The sequence below is a fragment of the Oncorhynchus mykiss genome, chromosome 16, assembly GCF_057628025.1.
Source record: "Oncorhynchus mykiss isolate SJ-2025 chromosome 16, ASM5762802v1, whole genome shotgun sequence".
In the NCBI taxonomy this organism is placed as follows: Eukaryota; Metazoa; Chordata; class Actinopteri; order Salmoniformes; family Salmonidae; genus Oncorhynchus; species Oncorhynchus mykiss.
In genome coordinates this window covers 15,987,050-16,004,149 of record NC_143037.1, presented here as the reverse complement: position 1 = coordinate 16,004,149, position 17,100 = coordinate 15,987,050, and the positions used below count along the sequence as shown (strand labels likewise).

Sequence of the window (17,100 nt, the reverse complement as noted above, 5' to 3'; positions counted from 1 at the left end):
GGTTTCCTCCAGACGTGATTGTTGGCATTCAGGCCAACGAGTTCAATCTTGGTTTCATCAGACCAGAGAATCTTGTTTCTCATGGTCAGAGTCCTTTAGGTGCCTTTTGGAAAACTCCAAGTGGGCTGCCTTGTGCCTTTAACTGAGGAGTGGCTTCCGTCTGGCCACTCTACCATAAAGTCCTGATTGGTGGAGTGCTGCCAAGATGGTTGTCCTTCTGGAAGGTTCTCTCATTTCCACAGAGGAACTCTGTCAGTGACCATCGGGTTCTTGGTCTTGGTGGTTCCAAACTTCTTCCATTTAAGAATGATGGAAGCCACTGTGTTCTTGGGGACCTTCAATGCTGCGGACATTTTTTTTGTACCCTTCCCCAGATCTGTGCCTCCCTACAATCCTGTCTCGGAGCTCTACGGACAACTCCTTTGACCTCGTGGCTTGGTTTTTGCTCTGACATGCACTGTCAACTGTGGGACCTTATATAAACAGGTGTGTTCCTTTCCAAATCATGTCCAATCAATTGAATTTACCACAGATGGACTCCAATCAAGTTGTAGAAACATCTCAAGAATGATCAATGGAAACAGGATGCACCTGAGCTCAAGTTTGAGTCTCATAGCAAAGGGTCTGAATACTTATGTAAATAAGGTATTTCTGTTTTATATTTGTAATAGATTTGCAAAAAAATGTCAACCTGTTTTTACTTTGTCATTATGGGGTATACTGTGTTGATTGATGAGGAAAACTAATCCATTTTAGATTAAGGCTGTAATGTAACAAAATGTAAAAAAGGGAAGAGGTCTGAATACTTTCTGAATACACTGTATATACAGAGACGCATATATTACACACACACACACAGATTGTAGAAAGCAGACTGCTCTACTCAAATGGCACCCACACTCTCCACAGTCAACGGGTGGGAGGAAAAGCAGGAATATGAGAGAGGGGGAGAGAAGGATCTACAGAGGAGGAGAGTGTGGGAAATGGCTGTGCTGGTCTGCTAACTAACTGCCCGGATGAGGCAGATAACTGACTCGCTGGATGAGATGAGATGAAAGGCAGATGATTGACTGCCTGGATGGGATGAGATGAGATGAGCTGAGAGGCAGATAACTGACTGCCTGGATGAGATGAGATGAGAGGCAGATAACTGACTGCCTGGATGAGATGAGATGAGAGGCAGATAACTGACTGCCTGGATGAGATGAGCTGAGAGGCAGATAACTGACACAGACACTCTTTACATAAAAGCGCTGATTGTGTTTGCTTGGCTCTGTCGTCCTCCACCATCCCTCTCTGTCTCATTCCCTCTCTGATATTGCGGTCAGGGGAGGGGAGGGTTGATGTGGTAGTTCGACATGCTTTGATTCTCAATCGTGTGTCCGTGTCCCTGTGCTCACCAAGGAGATGACAACGGGAAGAAGGCTAACAACCCCAATAACTGCAACTGCATCATCGACCAAATCTTCACTGGAGGCCTGCAGTCTGACGTCACATGTCAAGTCTGCCAGTAAGCGCCCGTGTGTGTGTCATTGTTTTTTTCCTTCTATGTGACATTTATGCTTCATCCTTACTTTGTCTCTGTGTCTCTGTCTCTCTGTCTGTGCTCTTGTTGCATCATGTTTTACATCACTCAGTGTCAGCCCTGGTCTGACCCCCTCTCCTCTGCAGTGAGTCAGGGAGAGTGGGACTGATTTGAACAGACACACACCACCCACTGTTTCACTCCCTCTGCTGTAGCAGGCCCCCTACCGGACAGTGTAGACCGACAGTGTTCTATCTCCACCTGGTGGACACATGGAGCATTGCAGTCAGTCAATAATCCACTCGGTTTCCTCCTTCAAAATGCATACAAAATGAATCCCAAACGTTACCAATAAACTTATCCAAACAAGTCAATCAACGTTTATAATCAAACCTTAGGTACCCTAATAAGCAAATATACGCTAACATTTAAGAAGGAGAATCGTTATTGTCTTTACCGGCGAAAAATACCAAAACACGCTCTCATCCACGCGCTTGGAAACACTACAACCAAAATGGGAGCCACCTAGAAAATCTACAATTTCTGGCTCATTTAAAAAAAAAAAAAAACAGCCTGAAACTCTTTCCAAAGACTGACATCTAGTGGAAGCCCTAGGAACTGCAATCGGGCACAATTTCGCCCTATTATGAAAGTGCCAGCCATTGAAATCAGTGGCAGGATTAATTGCTTTTTGGGGGGATAGTTTGTCCTCGGGGTTTCGCCTGCCATTTCAGTTCTGTTATACTCACATACATTATTTTAACAGTTTTAGAAACTTTAGAGTGTTTTCTATCCAAATCTAATTATATGCATATCCTAGCTTCTGGGCCTGAGTAGCAGGCAGTTTACTTTGGGCAGGCTTTTCATCCGGGCGTCAAAATACTGCCCCCTATCCCAAAGAAGTTAACTTGTGTGAACATAACAAGATTCAACAACTGAGACAATAACTGAACAAGTTCCACAGACATGTGACTAACAGAAATTGAATAATGTGTCCTTGAACAAAAGGGGAGTCAAAATAAAAAGTAACAGTCAGTATCTGGTGTGGCCACCAGCTGCATTAAGTACTGCATTAAGTACATCTCCTCCTCATGGACTGCACCAGATTTGCCAGTTCTTGCTGTGAGATGTTACCCCACTCTTCCACCAAGGCACCTGCAAGTTCCCGGACATTTTTAGGGGAAATGGCCCTAGCCCTCACCCTCCCATCCAACAGGTCCCAGACGTGCTCAATGGGATTGAGAACTGGGCTCTTCTCTGGCTATGGCAGAACACTGACATTCCTGTCTTGCAGGGAATCACGCACAGAACGAGCAGTATGGCTGCTGGTATTGTCATGCTGGAGGGTCATGTCAGGATGAGCCTGCAGGAAGGGTACCACATGAGGGAGGAGAATGTCTTCCCTGTAACGCACAGCGTTGAGATTGCCTATAATGACAACAAGCTCAGTCCGATGATGCTGTGACACACCGCCCTAGAGCGATGTACCGATCCTATGCAGGTGTTGTTACACGTGGTCTGCCACTGCGAGGACGATCAGCTGTCCGCCCTGTCTCCCTGAAGCGCTGTCTTAGGCGTCTCACAGTACGGACATTGCAATATATTGCCCTGGCCTCATCTGCAGTCCTCATGCCTCCTTGCAGCATTCCTAAGGCACGTTCACACAGATGAGCAGGTACCCTGGGCATCTTTCTTTTGGTGTTTTTCAGAGTCAGTAGAAAGGCCTCTTTAGTGTACTAAGTTTTCATAACTGTGACCTTAACTGCCTTCCGTCTGTAAGCTGACAGTGTCTTAACGACCGTTCCACAAGTGCATGTTCATTAATTGTTTATGGTTCATTGAACAAGCATGGGAAACAGTGTTTAAACCCTTTACAATGAAGATCTGTGAAGTTATTTGGATTTTTACGAATTCTCTTTAAAAGACAGGGTCCTGAAAAAGGGACGTTTCTTCTTTTTGCTGAGTTTACATGCAAAGAAATATTGTCACAGTGTTGTGACTACTGGTGGGGGTCATATTGATGGTTCCATAAGCTTCAGGTCTGTCGAAGCCCAAACCTTACAGTGCCATTCCCTCAGACTCCTCCCCTCTCGTCCTGTAGCGGTGTTTCCACGACGATTGACCCGTTCTGGGACATCAGTCTGGACCTGCCAGGGTCGTCCACGCCCTTCTGGCCCCTCAGCCCCGGGGGGGACGGCAGCACACTGAACGGAGAGAGCCACCTCTCCGGGGCCACCACGCTCACAGACTGTCTTCGCAGGTACTACTCACCCCTTTTATCTCGAGTTCTTTCTCCCTCTTTCTCTATCCCTCTCTCCATCTATCAAAGGCCACCACTCTGACTGTCTACTCCGGTATCTCATTACTATTCTTCACTTCCATATCACTTCCTGTTTGTCTCTCTAGTCTGCTGTCCAGCTCTCTCCACATCAATGGAGACCCCATCAATCTCTTACACACACACACACACACCCGGAGTGTGTTCTGACCATGGTCCTGTCTTCTGCAGGTTTACCCGACCAGAACACTTGGGGAGCAGCGCCAAGATCAAATGTAGCGGTTGCCATAGTTACCAGGAGTCCACCAAACAGCTGACCATGAAGAAGCTCCCCATTGTGGCGTGTTTCCACCTCAAAGTCAGTGTGTGTTTTCTCTGTATTTGTGTAAAAGGTAGTGAGCACTCCAGTTTTAGTTCCCTTTTCCACTTCAAACTCATGTCCTACCTCTGTTGTCTCTACCCGATCTCTCTTTCATTTTTTCCTCTCTCCTCTTTCTCTCTCCAGCGGTTTGAACACTCAGCGAAGCTGCGGAGGAAGATCCCTACCTATGTCTCCTTCCCCTTAGAGCTGGACATGACTCCCTTCATGGCCTCCAGGTCAGTCTGAACAATGAGCCAGGCCCACCGTGGAAGAGATGAGGGCTGCATCTCAGTAGTCGGAAGTTACTTCCACATATTTTCGCCAGGTGAAGTCACCAAGTGAAAGTCAGCCCTCTGATGGTCTCCTTGCTATGTAGCGTTCACGTGGCAATTCTCAAATCCGTTCTAACGAAGGAAAGGAGACAAGGAAAGGAATCCCCGTGAGTCGACTGAGATGCAGCCCTTTTCTGTCATAGAATTAAATAGGTGTATGAGCTGTCTGACCAACCACGTCCATTTTCTGTGTGTTTAATTGGTGTGTTAACTTAATTAGCCAGACACAGGTGTGTGTGTACACATTAATGCAGAACTCCCTATGCGTATCCCCTGTCGTGACGTTGTATTAGTTAATGTGACGACTGTTGCTCATCGAATGATTACAAGTTTATAATTGCGTGATTAACTGAATCAAGCAATTATTAACTCATTAACCTGGGGCACCATGGGAAAACTAGTTTTTATTGAGTTTCTATTTCCCAAATGAACTCAAAGAATATCAGAATATTGATTTTACAACAGCCGCTAATTAATCAGTTGCCTCTACCAATCGCACGGACCCGGGTCTCGCCAATGAGTTCGTACCACACCAATCTTAGATTGAAATGATGATAGCCGCTAATTGAAATGATAAAAGATACACATAGACAAAACACATTATAGGCTATTGATTAGAACTTAGTATAACGGGCCAACACACTATGGCGCGTGTCACCCAAAATGGGGATTTCAAAGAGAGAGGAAAAGAGAAAGTACACGAGAGAAATATACATTTGGGTGAATTTGTCAGCTATGCTATTCTAACCCTAGCCTTGCCCCAATCTGCCGCTCTTATGGGTCAGATTATAATGATGTAATTACGTGGGGTAGAACTCCGAGGATTCTCTGCGTGGACCGTTCAGGGGACCGTTCAGCTGCTCGATGACGCACTTCTTCTGCGCACCTCTCTCTGATCGTCCTCCCGGTGTCAGTGTCCTTTTGGCTTAGGAGTCTGTTCTCTCACCCTTGCTATGGAAGGGGTATTCTGAGGACAGACAGCTCTGTAGCTCAGAGCTCACAGCATAGGAATGAACCCTTGAGATACCACGATTCGCTGGGATTGGATGCTAAGGGGGTCCGGCTTGAATTCACCCGCTTAGACACAGCTACTCATCTGTAGCTTGGGTAGAAAATGATTTATTTGTCTTCAAACTTGTGTTGCGTTCTGGGTTCGTTGACTTTTTAGACCGTGGCTGCAGCTTGGGTCACGTAGTCTTCTCTGTGAATTCTTTACTCACAGGTTTTATACCCTTGGGTCAGAAGTGGGCGTAACCGCCTTTAGGGCAATTCTCTGGGCGTACCAAGTTAATAAGGCAAGGCTAGATTTTCTCAAATCCAATTTTAGACAACTAACTTAACATTTCATCTTTACCAAAACATTCCCTTTGATTTTGACATTTTCCACACAACGTACAATGTGTAAACATCAAACATATGCTAGGAAAACTCTTCACGTTACAATGTTTTCATAAATAACGTAATCTATTAACCTTTAATAACAAAACAAAAATGACATACATTTTCATATTCCATCTATCGTCATGACCACCATGACGGAAACCATTGTTCCAAAGTCCCTTTATTTCATGTTTAATGTTCTGAGGCTGGTTTTACATAGTAACAGGACAAAATAATTTGTCTGTGGCCTGAGATTTACCAGGGGCGTGAGGGGTCATAAAAACCCCACATCTTCAGACCCCTAGATCTCTCCTCCTCTGGTGGGGTTGAGAGATAATCTGTAGGGTTGTGGTCTCCTGTAACCTGACCTGATCAGGACAGTCATGACACCCCTGATGCACAGCATGTCAAAACAACACCTGCTGCTGAGGGGGACTCAAATGGATTCAGATCACTCTCCTCCAGAGAGGAAGAGCGATGCCTGGAACTGCATCAGTTAATTGACTGAATGACTGTGTGGGTGTGTATGAAAGAGATGCGTTATAATGGTGTGGAGGTGGGAATATAAACTGTAGGGTTAGTGTCACACCAGGCAGTCAGTCAGGGGCCTCATTGGAAACCGTGCCTGGCAGGGTGAGATGTTAATGTCATAGCTAACACGGCTTAATAGGGGTGCTATAGGATTCATTGTAATCTACACGTGTGGTATTAAAGGGATCGTTCACCCAAATTACAAAATCACATTGGTTTCCTCACCCTGTAAGCAGTCTATGGACAAGGGTGAGACGGCAAACCATGCTTTGGTTTAGTTTCCCTGGTACTGTTAGCGGTAGCATGTGGAAGCGGTGACAGGGAAACTAAATCAAAGCATAGATTGCCGTCTCATCTGGTCCATAGACAGGTTAAGTTATTTGGTGAACTATCCCTGGAGTGAAGCCTAAGGATGGCTCAGTATGACGGTCTTTGTTCATCGTTGCTGACATGTCGTCTGTGTGTCTTTCAGTAAAGAGAGCAGGATGAACGGACAGTACCAGCAGTCAGTAGACGTGTTCAACAACGACAATAAGTATGTGCGCTGTCCCGCAAACAATGGTACTAGGTTGCATATAAAGAACACCATAATGACAGTGAATTGGCTCTCATGTTCTCTCTCGCTTTGACTCGAACCAATTCTCATCCATTTTCTGCCTCGCTTCTTATCTCCCCTGTTTTCTCCCTCCAGGTATTCTCTGTTTGCGGTGGTCAACCACCAGGGTACTTTGGAGAGCGGTCACTACACCACGTTCATCCGGCAGCACAAGGACCAGTGGTTCAAGTGTGACGACGCCGTCATCACCAAGGCCAGCATCAAGGACGTACTGGACAGCGAAGGGTAAGCTCTGAAAATATCCTGAGTTTGAACTGTGGTCATAACGAGTAATTTTTGTTCACAAAAGTAGTACACTGGGCCTTTACTAGTATTAGCAGACTGATGTGGAGACGTCTGTAGCACGGGCAGACTGTTTATTTTGCTGCATCTCCCCTTTGGCAGAAAAGGTAGCTGTGTAATTAAGAACGGTATCCTGCAGGATTCAATAGTTGGAAATGTAAGAGTTGACTGGAATCCAGAAAGAACAAAACATGTACATCAAAAGGTGCGAAGACTCAAAACATCCACATCAAATGAAATATTTTTCTTGATCAAATATATCAATAAAGTATTTTTATATTCCACAAGTATTCACACTGTACAGATAATACTGGTTTACATTTCTTCACCAAGGTAGTGTCCTACTGTCCTGTGTACCTATATAGACATCTTCAGCATGGCCAATTATTTTCTTTCTGCATTTGCCCCACCCCCGAGGCTTTAAAAAAATGTAATTTAACCTTTATTTAACTCGGCAAGTAAATTAAGAACACATTTTTATTTGACAATGACTGCCTACCGGGGAACTGCCTTGTTCAGGGGCAGAACGACAGCTCTGTCAGCTCTGGGATTCGATCCAGCAACCTTTTGGCCCAACGATCTAACCACTAGGCTACCTGCAGCTTTGACCTAGTCCAGCTAGGTCTTCTCCAAATGTAATCCACAACTCCATCTCCATCATGATGCAGTAGCCTCTACCTTCTGTTGTTCATATTTTTTTCATTATCATGAATAATTACTTGTATGTATCAGTGTGAAATCTTATCGATGAATCTCTCTCTGTTCTCAGGTACCTCTTGTTCTACCATAAACAGTTTCTGGAGTACGAATAGCCACCTTCCTTCAGCACTGATGTCAACAGCCACCAAGAGACTTGCAACAACAAGGTGGCGACATGACGCACGCCTACCTGAAACTCTACGTCAGTGAAGATTGAAGCTGGGGGAATGGAGGGAAAGGAAAATGAATCATGTATCCTTTCTGCGTAAAGGACACTCCAAAACCAATCTGCACTGAAGCTACTCAGATCTACTTGATGAGGAGAAAGAGAGGAGAGGTGGAGGGAAGATTGCAGGATGGAGAGGGGGAGGGGGGTGTGTGACTATGGAGGCCTTGTTGGAAGAGAAAGCGCTTCCTTCGCTCTCAATCTCCCTCTCGCTATTCTTGTTTCAGACAGACGGGCAGATGGAGGGACAGACTGACCGTGGGCACATCTCATAAAAACTTCACATTCAGTTATTTTATCATTTCTGAAATCCATCATTCCACCCACACATACACCCATCTACAAGTGACCAAGCATTTTCAAAGGCGGAAATATATTTGGTTGTCTAATTTCTTTATGCATTATTGTTGCGCTGACTGCAAAACAAGCTGACAAATGGTATTTACAATATTGCAAAGACAAAAGTGGTTACTATAATCGTTGTTTGTGACTTTTTAGTAAAAAAATACTGTATGATTAATCTAACACATCTATTTTGAAACCCCGGAAAAAGACTTGAGTTGAATAAGCGGAGTGTTGTTCTGTGAAAAAGCTATCCTCTTTTGTGTTTTACTATTCGCGATGGCAGCGAAAATACATAAGTATATTTTTATAATTAATTTTAGTCCTTGTTTATGGTTTCCCATCCTCCCCTCTGCCTCGAACAACCTTATGTTGTGCAGTCAGTGTCCTTTTCAAAAAGACACCGTTTCACGTTTGTTCCTTTCTTACGCTGATGGTATAATTCTGGTGTTGCTGACATATCGTGGCGAATTAGTTTCAGGTGATGCGCTGTTGTGGATAAGAAAAAGACTGGCACATTGTGCATCCTGCCGGAGACGATGGCTCGATCTGACAGTGTTAAAACTTGTCCACGTGTTTCTTGAATTCCGTGTATGCGCGCGCGCACGTGTGTTGTGCATATGTTTGTGTACTGAATCAGTACTTTCAATTCAGCATGCTGTCTACGATGGATATAAAGTCGGTGTCGGAGAGGTTTTTTTTTTCACATCATGTGTATGTATGTATGTATGTGTGTGTGTCTGTGTGAGTTAAAATAAGAAACCAAGGTATAAACTGAGTTACTTTATCGGCCAAGGATCATTATGGTCTAGTCAAGACTACACCCCCAACACTTTATCTGCTGCAAGAACTGGACACTGATGGTGAGACCCAAAATAAAAACCTATATCTTTACCCGCCCGTGTGCTGCAGGGTTTTATTAGCTTGTTGAAGATTTACTGGAGGTCTTTCATGGCACGTGGAGGCCACCTGCCTGTGAATGTCCAGCCAGGTCACCTGGGATAGTCAGTATTTGATGTCCGTCCATGTCTGAGCACGTCGGCTGATGACGTGGAGACCGGCCACTAGGGTCAACAGTGAATGCCTAAGCATCCCCCTCTGGTGCCAAAGGTTGCATGTTCAAATCTAGCAATAAAAATATGCTTTTGAGATTTCTGTTTTAAGTCTACCCCAAACCGTAACCCTTACCTTAAATATTCTGAGTTAATGCCTAACCTTAAACATGAACTTCGTAATTTGACATTTGAGAAACATGGATGAACGTCTAATTCTGACTGAGAGGTAGTTGTAATGTCTCCCAAGAGACGGAGAGGGTGTCCTAATTTGATCATTTTTGTTGCTGAGAATTTTCTTGCACAACAGGAAATGCAAACTTGTGTATTCAAGGTTTTTAAAATCTCCATTTTAAAATGTCAGACGTGATTTGCCCTATTGAAAAATGTATCAACCACTACAAAAATGTCCATTAATTATAATCCACATAATTCACATTTCTTGTTGCTGCAGGATTAGTTTCCTGCTGTAGAAAACTGGCTCAAATGAATATCCAACATCTGTACAGGCATACAGTGGGGAGAAGAAGTATTTGATACACTACCGATTTTGCAGGTTTTCCTACTTACAAAGCAAGTAGAGGTCTGTAATTTTTATCATAGGTACACTTCAACTGTGAGAGACGGAATCTAAAACAAAAATCCAGAAAATCACGTATGATTTTTAAGTAATTAGTTTGCATTTTATTGCATGACATAAGTATTTGATCACCTACCAACCAGTAAGAATTCCGGCTCTCACAGACCTAGTTAGTTAGTTTTCCTTTAAGAAGTCCTCCTGTTCTCCACTCATTACCTGTATTGACTGCACCTGTTTGAACTCGTTACCTGTATAAAAGACACCTGTCCACACACTCAATCAAACAGACTCCAACCTCTCCACAATGGCCAAGACCAGAGAGCTGTGTAAGGACATCAGGGATAAAATTGTAGACCTGCACAAGGCTGGGATGGGCTACAGGACAATAGGCAAGCAGCTTGGTGAGAAGGCAACAACTGTTGGTGCAATTATTAGAAAATGGAAGAAGTTCAAGATGACGGTCAATCACCCTCGTTCTGGGACTCCATGCAAGATCTCACCTCGTGGGACATCAATGATCATGAGGAAGGTGAGGGATCAGCCCAGAACTACACGGCAGGACCTGGTCAATGACCTGAAGAGAGCTGGGACCACAGTCTCAAAGAAAACCATTAGTAACACACTACGCTGTCATGGATTAAAATCCTGCAGCGCACGCAAGGTCCCACTGCTCAAGCCAGCGCATGTCCAGGCCCGTCTGAAGTTTTCCAATGACCATCTGGATGATCCAGAGGAGGAATGGGAGAAGGTTATGTGGTCTGATGAGATAAAAATTGAGCTTTTTGGTCTCCTCCAAACACTCGCCGTGTTTGGAGGAAGTAGAAGGATGAGTACAACCCTAAGAACACCATCCCAACCGTGAAGCATGGAAGTGGAAACATCATTCTTTGGGGATGCTTTTCTGCAAAGGGGACAGGACAACTGCACCGTATTGAGGGGAGGATGGATGGGGCCATGAATCGCGAGATCTTGGCCAACAACCTCCTTCCCTCAGTAAGAGCATTGAAGATGGGTCGTGGCTGGGTCTTCCAGCATGACGACGACCCAAAACTCACAGCCAAGGCAACTAAGGAGTGGCTCCGTAAGAAGCATTTCAAGGTCCTGGAGTAGCCTAGCCAGTCTCCAGACCTGAACCCAATAGAAAATCTTTGGAGGGAGCTGAAAGTCTGTATTGCCCAGCGACAGCCCCGAAACCTGAAGGATCTGGAGAAGGTCTGTATGGAGGAGTGGGCCAAAATCCCTGCTGCAGTGTGTGCAAACCTGGTCAAGAACTACAGGAAACATATGATCTCTGTAATTGCAAACAAAGGTTTCTGTACCAAATATTAAGTTCTGCTTTTCTGATGTATCAAACACTTATGTCATGCAATAAAATGCTAATTAATTACTTAAATCATACAATGTGATTTTCTGGATTTTTGTTTTAGATTCCGTCTCTCACAGTCGAAGTGTACCTATGATAAAAAAAAATTATAGACCTCTACATGCTTTGTAAGTAGGGAAAACCTGCAAAATCGTCAGTGTATCAAATACTTGTTCTCCCCACTGTATATAATGTTCTATGTCACTCGCTTCTGTCTCACTCCAGTTTCTCCTGTATCCCCACTAATTGTTCAGGTTAGGATTGGGGAGGAGAAGTTGATCCTAGATCTGTACTTAGGGAAAACTTCACCCTGGAGTGGGCGGTATCAGATCTGTCCTGAGTTGTTTATTTATTTAGTGTCCAGTCTGGTTCAGTTCTGCAATCAGAAGCTGGGCTGACTGGGGGAGCAAATGATTCTCTGTGATGATCCACACTGAGGGGCTCTGGTCGGAGAGTGGAGGTCCTGGGGGACAGCCTGCTGGTAGAGGGTGAGTGGGGGTCTCTGCTGCTTCTCTCCCCTGCCAGGCACTCCGAGGTCAGGGAAGCAGTGGACACACACACAAGTCTCTGTGGGTCTGGACGAACGGCTCAGTGTCACACTGTTTATCTGGAGCAGGGATGGATCCATCGGGCAATCTAAAGATGGTACATACACACACACACAGGTTATCTCGATCTAAAAGGAGCCATGTTGAGTTACAAGATTGTGATCTTGGATCACCACTGTGATTAATATTATTTGACTCTGCTGGTCGTCTATGAACATTTGAACATCTTGGCCATGTTCTGTTATAATCTCCAGCCGGCACAGCCAGAAGAGGACTGGCCACCCCTCATAGCCTGGTTCCTCTCTAGGTTTCTTCCTAGATTCCTGCCTTTCTAGGGAGTTTTTCCTAGCCACCGTGCTTCTACACCTGCATTGCTTGCTGCTTGGGGTTTTAGGCTGGGTTTGTGTACAGCACTTTGTGGCATCAGCTGATGTAAGAAGGGCTTTATAAATACATTTGATTGTTTGTTTTTTACCTTTTTAGATCTTAATGAATATTCATAAATGGACGGGGGGGCTGATCCTAGATCAGCACTTCTATTCTGAGTGGCTTTATGACGCTTTGAACTGTGCTACCTTTTTTACACTAGATGTGTGCCCAAACTGACCTTTGGAGGACTGGCTGTTCTGGTTAGGCTCTTGGCCCTTCTGACCTTCATGACCCTGGGTGTGACTGTTCTGTGTGGCCCCTGGTCGGGGGGGCCTCCTCAGCAGCACCAGCAGAGCCACAGACAGGGTCAACAGCAGCAGAGTCAGACACAGGCCCAGCAGAGAGTACACCAGGGTGGTTGAGTAGGGCAGGCCTCTGGGTAGGTAGGCCCCCCTGATGGTATGGTTCTGGAAGGCATTCCCATCCACAGGCCTCAAGATTCCATTCAAGGCAGACTGTTGGGCTTGAGGGAATTAAATGACCTAAATTAAATCCTTATGTACTCTGCAATAACGTCCATGTAATGTGAAGTGAGTCGTAACGTAGCGTATGCACCATTTCCAAATGTCAACGCTCTTCTTCCAGACGGTTCTCAGTTCTGAACATCATCAAAGCCAAATGCATTTAATCCCAAAGTTATCTTATTTAAATTTGACTGAATTAGAGAGAACACCAAATGGCACCTTCTGGGAGGGTACCGTTTGGGACATAGACATTACATTTCAGCTAGTCCAGCCGTGTAATCCTGAGGTAATGAAGCACCTGGCTGGGTAAAGGGCATTTGAAGGAATTGGTGTGCTCAACTCAAATGTTTGTAGAATGAAAAAAGTATTTGGTTGCTGGGTTCAAAAGGCATATATTTTTAGAAAGGAAAAACATTCACTCTGGAATATTCTTGACATTTTAATGTCTTTTTATTTTTTTACATTTTTTTAGCAACAGAGGTCAGAGCAAAAGGCCACAGCCTTGACCAAACGCTGACGAAGACTGTGGCCAAAACTTGTTCGCTTGCTCTGACCTCTGCTTCTACAATTAAATTAAATAAAAGGGCATTCAAACGTAAGGAATATTCCAGTGAGTGTGGGTTTTTCCTTTTAAAAAATGTATGACAGACTGCTGCATTTGTGAAGGGGTCGCTTGCATGTCAGTTGTTATACATATTGGCTCGACTGCCAGAAGCTCTTTTGGAGATGGCTGTATGCTCAATTAATTACTTGGTAGTGTACAAACTATTCTGACGGTTTGAGTGTGTTACAGAGAGAGAGAGAGAGAACGAGAGACAAAAAGAGAACATTTAGCACCTAAAATTCTGATGAAAAAGGGTTTGCTAAGTGAGTGTCCTATATGTTTTGTAATAGCTACAACATACTGTGCGGATGTATAGTACTTTAGAATGCTGTTCACTCACTCTGACACTGGTGGGAACACTCTGAGGGATGGCTGCCACACACCGCAGCACACCTCAGACACATCTTCAACAGCCTGTCATAGTACTGCCCTGGGACCGCCTTACACCCCAGAGACACTGGCACAGGGATGGTCTGAGTATTATAACATGCATGGTATAGTCTTCCTGTGTTTTGACACAAAATGGCTACTATGTTCCATATCAGCCATGATTCCAGTAGGCTATACATGTTACTTAACCTGACAAAAATGGTATTGAGATTCATTAACCTTTTGTATGATCCTTTTACCACTGATACAACACCATATAATTAAATACAACAGGGCATATATAATTAAATACAGTGCCTATCAATACTTCAACCCCCTTGGATTTATTCACATTTTATTGTGTTACAAAGTGGGATTAAAATTGATTTAATAAAAAAATGGCAATGAGCTACACATTATACTCTAATGTCAAACTGGATGAAACATTTAATTTTTTATGATTGAAAAATATAACACTAATATCCACTGAGTTCACAACACGTTAGGAACACCTTCCTAATATTGAATTGCACCCCTTTTTGCATCAGAACAGCCTCAATTCGTCAGGATATGGACTCTACAAGGTGTCAAATGTATTCCACAGGGATGCTGGCCCATGTTGACTCCAATGCTTCCCACAGTTGTGCCAAGTTGTCTGGATGTCTCTTGGGTGGTGGACCATACTCAGTGGTGTGTTGTTGGATTTGCCCCAAACATAACGCTTTGTATTCAGGACAAAAAGTTTATTCCTTTGCCTTTTTCAGTATTACTCTGCCTTGTTGCAAACAGGATGCATGTTTTGGAATATTTGTATTCTGTACACACTTTTTTTTTCTGTCATTTAGGTTATTATTGTTTAGTAACTACACTGTTGATCCAGACTCAGGAGAAAACTATCACAGCCGTTAAACTCTAACTGTTTTCAAATCACCAAGGACCTTATAATGAAATCCTAGAGAGATTTCCTTTCTCACTGGCAACTCAGTTAGCAAGGACGCCTGTATCTTTGTAGTGACTGGGTGTATTGATACACCATCCAAAGCCTAATCAATAGCTTCACCATGCTCAAAAGGATATTCATCATCGTTTTTTACATTTTTAGCCCATCTACCAATTGGTGCCCTTCTTAACTAGGCATTGGAAAAGCTCCCTGGTCTTTTTTGTTGAATCTGTGCTTGAAATTCACTACTCAACTGAGGGACCTTGCAGCTAATTGTATGTGTGTGATACAGAGATGGGTTAGTCATTTAAAAAAAAAAAAACTTAACACACACAGAATCCATGCAACTTATGTGGCTTGTTGAGCACATTTTTACTCCTGAACTTACTATTTAGTCTTGCCATAACAAAGGGGGGAATACTTCTGCAACCAAAACATTTTAGTAATACATTTTTTTATTAATTTGTCAAACAAAAATATCATTTTGACAATATGGAGTACTTTGTGTAGATCAGTGACGACATAAAATCACAATGAAATCAATTTGAATCCCACTTTGTAATGCAACACAAGGGGGTGAATACTTATGATACGCACTTTATCTCTATGTATAACTTTGACGATTGAGTCCACAGGAGGTTGGCAACACCTTAATTGGGGAGGGTGGGCTTGTGGTAATGGTTGAAGGGCGGCAGGGTAGCCTAGTGGTTAGAGCGTTGGACTAGTAACCGGAAGGTTGTGAGTTCAAACCCCCGAGCTGACAAGGTACAAATCTGTCGTTCTGCCCCTGAACAGGCAGTTAACCCAGGCCGTCATTGAAAATAAGAATTTGTTCTTAACTGACTTGCCTGGTTAAATAAAGGTAAAATAAAATAAAAAAATAAATAAATAAAAAATAGGTGGAATGGTATCAAATATGTCAAACATGATTTCCATATGTTTGATGCCATTACATTTACTCTGTTCCTTCTATTATTATGACCCGTCCTACACTCAGCAGCTTCCACTGATTGAGTCATAAGGACAATCATACCGTGTATTGGCCTCTCACTGACTTCTCAAGTCAGTGTATGTGTTATTGCCCCCGGCGAGCGTTTGTGTGTATGTGAACTTACCACAGTACTCGATGCATCTGAGGTGGCGATGGGGCTGCTGGCAGACCATCTGACAGGTCAGACACTTCCTGACCAGGCGGTCCCAGAAGTAACCCTCAGAACAGCCTAATCCCATGGCTCAGTTCGGGTGTCAACTCACACTCTGACTCACTGAATGACAGATGGGGAAATCAGGGTCAGTTCATGGGATCCTTGTGTAATTTCTATTTATTAAGGATCCCCATTTAAGTCAGCAGCTACTCTTCCTGGGGTCCAGCAACATTAAGGCAGTTATATACAAAAAATGTTACATTACATTTCATAACGCATCAGTCTTGGATCACTTGGTTTGGATGGATTCAAACCTCTTTAGTTTTACACAAAATTATCCTGTCCAACTAGTTCCAGAATATATCAGAAGAGAGGGCAAGGCTCCAAAAACAACTCAATACAACTTCAAAGATTTAAATGAACTCTTCTTGACAGAGGAATAGTGCGCTGCGCTCTGCTGGGCACAGAATCACTGAGCCGGAGAAAGTACACATGCTCAACGAATGAAGCTGCGCCTCGCCTTATTCTTGAACTTCATAAAATTGACTCATACATTTGTTCTTATCTGTGCATTTGCTTAAACAATTCTCCAACAGTATCATGTAAGGCCTTTTACTACTGATTTGATTCCTTTCACCACACGTGACGTTATCATGGTGTTTTGTTGGTGTAACACTCTATAGCATAAACAATAGCTCATTGCATACACCAGTAGGTATTCAAGGCATGATGTTGATCTTTGTCTGGAGATCCGATTTAGTAAACATTCCCCCCCCCCTTCATTACCATTCCCAGGTGGTCAATTAATAATTAAAGACGACATCTTTTAAAAAGTTATAAACCATGAACAGCATAACCATTAACCAACTCGCATGTCAATTTAAAAAATGCATCTCGTGACATAATGTAACAAAACAGATATCATATGACTTACCCACAGAGAGATGAAAGACATGTATGGACCTTTGTTTGAAATGTGCCTCTCATGCATTGACGTTGGGCTACATGTATTTGAGTTGGGGGCTGATTTGGGT

The 17,100-nt window shown here is 43.6% G+C and overlaps 2 protein-coding genes across 10 annotated transcripts in view; one reads left to right on the top strand and one right to left on the bottom strand.

Moving 5' to 3' along the window:
• usp22 (ubiquitin specific peptidase 22) overlaps positions 1-9,466 on the top strand; it is a 36,113-nt gene extending 26,647 nt beyond the window's left edge. For 3 of the 9 annotated variants that reach the window (XM_036946295.2, XM_036946300.2, XM_036946301.2), the window contains 8 exons: positions 1,405-1,510; positions 3,627-3,785; positions 4,035-4,161; positions 4,309-4,400; positions 6,880-6,942; positions 7,099-7,248; positions 7,408-7,510; positions 8,075-9,466. In XM_036946295.2, coding sequence (XP_036802190.1) covers positions 1,405-1,510; positions 3,627-3,785; positions 4,035-4,161; positions 4,309-4,400; positions 6,880-6,942; positions 7,099-7,248; positions 7,408-7,510; positions 8,075-8,095 — 821 coding nt within the window. In that variant the 3' untranslated portion in view covers positions 8,096-9,466. The remainder of the gene's footprint in view (positions 1-1,404; positions 1,511-3,626; positions 3,786-4,034; positions 4,162-4,308; positions 4,401-6,879; positions 6,943-7,098; positions 7,249-7,407; positions 7,511-8,074) is intronic. The other 6 variants (XM_036946298.2, XM_090202034.1, XM_090202036.1 and 3 more) reach the window with 3 other exon arrangements.
• tnfrsf13b (TNF receptor superfamily member 13B) lies at positions 7,564-17,100 on the bottom strand. The gene is made up of 5 exons (XM_021564913.3): positions 17,001-17,100; positions 16,037-16,186; positions 13,953-14,069; positions 12,723-13,007; positions 7,564-12,203 (listed from the first exon to the last, which is right to left on the bottom strand). The coding sequence occupies exons 2-5, from the start codon at positions 16,149-16,151 to the stop codon at positions 11,950-11,952; spliced, it is 771 nt and encodes a 256-aa protein (XP_021420588.3). The 5' UTR covers positions 16,152-16,186; positions 17,001-17,100; the 3' UTR covers positions 7,564-11,949.